This window comes from Bison bison, unplaced genomic scaffold (assembly GCF_000754665.1).
Source record: "Bison bison bison isolate TAMUID 2011002044 unplaced genomic scaffold, Bison_UMD1.0 scf7180017864105, whole genome shotgun sequence".
NCBI classification, from domain to species: domain Eukaryota; kingdom Metazoa; phylum Chordata; class Mammalia; order Artiodactyla; family Bovidae; genus Bison; species Bison bison.
The window spans coordinates 100,240-103,640 of record NW_011494677.1 but is presented as its reverse complement, the minus strand read 5'-3'; the positions used below and the strand labels follow the sequence as shown (position 1 = coordinate 103,640).

The 3,401-nt window shown below is 35.3% G+C and overlaps 1 protein-coding gene across 1 annotated transcript in view; it reads left to right on the top strand.

Annotated features, from left to right (window-relative positions):
* The window catches only part of ADAM32 (ADAM metallopeptidase domain 32), a gene marked incomplete at its 3' end in the record, with an annotated part of 169,626 nt that overhangs the window by 73,995 nt on the left and 92,230 nt on the right, over window positions 1-3,401 (top strand). The window contains exon 12 of the mRNA XM_010838845.1: window positions 1,872-2,008. Coding sequence (XP_010837147.1) covers window positions 1,872-2,008 — 137 coding nt within the window. The remainder of the gene's footprint in view (window positions 1-1,871; window positions 2,009-3,401) is intronic.

The following is a 3,401-nucleotide window of genomic DNA, read 5'->3' as shown; positions in this document are numbered from 1 at the left end:
GGCTCCTCCATCCATGGGATTTTCCAGGCAAGAGTACTGGAGTGGGGTGCCATTGCCTTCTCCATACCAGTCATTAGGCAAGGCTATAAACAGCTATGCTGACTGGTAGAGGGTCCAGGGATAGCAAGGCTTTTCATTTGAGGACTCAAATCAGGCAGATCTGCACCTCATTGACTTCCCTGGTCATACACTTCCACTGTCCTGGCTCTGCGGATCTACCAGTTGGGACCTACAGTTGCTGTGGATGGGAATTTGGCTTGCCAAGGTCTAAGCATTGATTGTTGCAACCCTCACCCCTACCCCATCTTCTCTGTCATGATCAGATTTACAGTGGTCAAATCCCACTCATCCTTTGTGGTCCTCATGGGGCAAGACCAGAGTAGGGCTCCCAGAAGTGACCCCCAGTACTGGGGGATCTAGATGTCTACTCTGTACTCTTTTCCCACTTTGGGCACCATAGCCTGGGAAGACCTCTCAGTGTTGTGCTGCATCAATGTTGGGGAGGGGTAGTGCATTCATGTATAACTGCTCCTGCTAATCTTCTTATGAGATCTGTCTTGATCTCTGGTGCCGGTGTTACTTCAGCCTCACTTCCATGTTCTGGGATTTTCTCAGTGGTGTCTTGTCCATAAATAGTTGCAGTTGTTCTTGTGACAGGGAGTAAAGTTGGGAAAGACCTATGTTGTCATCTTGTTAATATCACTCCTGTTGTAATTTAATTCTGATTAGGGACCTGGAAATAAGCAAGGGTAATGAGACAAAAGTTCCAGGTATTGTCATTTAAAAGTGTCATTTTTAAAATGTAGGGACTTTTTCATTGTGTATAGGGAAGCTTACTCTACTGGCAAGAGAAGTCCAGTGATATTTGTCCATGACACTCTAGTTCCCATTTCAAGTTTCAGATTCTGACTCCTGCATCAAATCTGGGAAGTTTGATAATTAAATTGGTGCTATAACCCTATAGTACTTATAACTAGGCCCTGAGCTTGGTCCTCAAATCAATAACTAGAGGAGATGATGAGTCACTACTGTGCTGCTGTAGAGGCTTTATGATTGCCTATTTACATTCTCAGTTGCTCATTTATAGTTTTTCCTTTCTGTTTCATAATGTGCTTCCTCTAGCACTTCCATAAGAAGCCAGTTGACCCCACAATATTTATTATAGCTTGTTTTTGTAAGAGTGAAGTGCCTTGATGAGCCTCACATCTTGGCCTCTACTTGCACCTTATCTTATGCCACATTTGGCAATAATTTGAGAAATTATGATGTCATTACATATCGTGAATTACCATTGTCCTATTTCTCCTTGTTAGGGAAGATAAGATATTTGTGCATTTGTTATATTTGTGACAGCCTAATCATAAGAAAGCTTTCTTGAGGATCTATTTTCTGTAGTTTCTCCTGATACTAGTTACTGTATCTTTGAGAATATTGGCTGGAAGCACATAGTGTACTTACAACTGAGTAATTTGATTGTGTGGCCACTTTGTGAGCTGGTAAGTGGAGTATCATATGGACTATCCTGAATGAACATGATAGCTGGTCTAAGAAATTAGGCAAATGGAAGATCATGGTCCATATAGCCAAAAATCTGATGTAAAAATAGCACATTTATGTAGTTATGACAATTATTTAAGGGTTATCTTAGGCATTCAATTGTTAAATAATGGCAAAACTAGACATAGGTTCATACGCATATATCTCAATAAAATTTTATAAGAACTTCAGGTTCTTAGTTGTCTAAGGAACTGTATTTCCATATTCTTAAGTATTTGATAAAACAATAAAATGATTTTAATTAGAAAAATACTATTTTTTACCACCTTTCAGTGAAGTGTCTTTTATTTGAATTTTCTTTGTTGTTGATGTAGTATCCCAAGGAGATGACTTTGGAGGCAGTTTCAGTTATTGTCACCCAGATGCTGGGACTCAGTCTGGGAATATCATATGATGACCCAAAGAAATGTCGATGTTCAGGAGCCGTCTGCATAATGAGTACAAAAGCCGTGTAAGTTTTTCCAAAAATAAATTTTACTTGTTGAATTTATCAATAATTTGTTTAAATAATTCAAGTGAAAATTTTTAGTATTTGCTTATAGTGCAAATTAACTATATAAATGGACCAAGTATCACAAAATCAAAATATGAAATTTTAAGCCTAAGAGTAGTTTGGGGGAAGGTTAGTATTAAGAACAAAATAACAAATCCAGTCTGCAAGATACATTACCAAAGGAATTTCCCATAGACTGTGTATTTTATGAAATCAATTAGGATCTTTAAAAATATACTGTAGCTCAAAACAAGTGACCTTTGCTTTTCGAGTATATTAATATTCTGGGGAAACTTCAATCTAAATTATATAACATTTGTGTGACTTTGGATAAATTACTAGACCATGCTTAGATTTATTTTTCTAATCTTTAAAATGGAAATGATTATGCCTATTGTTTTGTTTTCCAGCGTGATATAAGAATGAAATGAGAAAATAAAATGGGAAAGTATTTTTTAAATTGTAAATTTTCACAAGTATGTGATGGATTAGTTACAGGGATTTATAAATTTGCCAGTGTTTCTTACATGGTATATCATACAAGGACTATAGCAGGTGTCATTAGTATTCTAAAGTTTTTCATTTGTAAAAAGGGTCTGTGCTAAGTATGACCTATTCATAACTGAAGAACAACCAAAAGTCAAAGGTGAAAACAAGCCATTACTGTTCGAAAACATACTCTTTTTATAGTTCTGAGCACCACATAAGGCTAGTTCTTACATTCTAAAAATGGCTCAAATACATACATATTGTTATATACAGACATATTACATTATAAACTAGTTCTATGTGTGTTATATGTAAAAATAATATTTATATGTATAAAGTATTTAATTTTATTAAATTTCAATGTATAAATTATAATACTATTTATTGAATCAAATATAAGATTTATATAACTGTATAAACTATGAGCATTGCCATCTTGGGCCTGTTGTCCATTTGGCCAACTATTTTCAAGTATGCTTATGACAAGATGCTTTGTGTAGCTCACCAGAGTCTGGTATTAATGATAATAAAAATAACAAATATTTACATTGTACTTGCTGTGTGCTAGAGGCTATTTCAAACACTGTACATATGTTGTGTCATTTGGTTTTCACAGCATCTCCTTAGGGCAGGTCCTAATATTCTCACCTTTACAGATGAGAAACTGAATTATAAAAAGGATAACTATCTGTGGTCAGATAGTTGGTTGTGGCAGTCCAGAGTTTTTTTTATTTTTTTATTTTTATTTTATTTTATTTTTTTTATTTTATTTTTTTTTCAATTTTAATTTAAAAAAATTATACATGTGTTCCCCATCCTGAACCCTCCTCCCTCCTCCCTCCCCATACCATCCCTCTGGGTC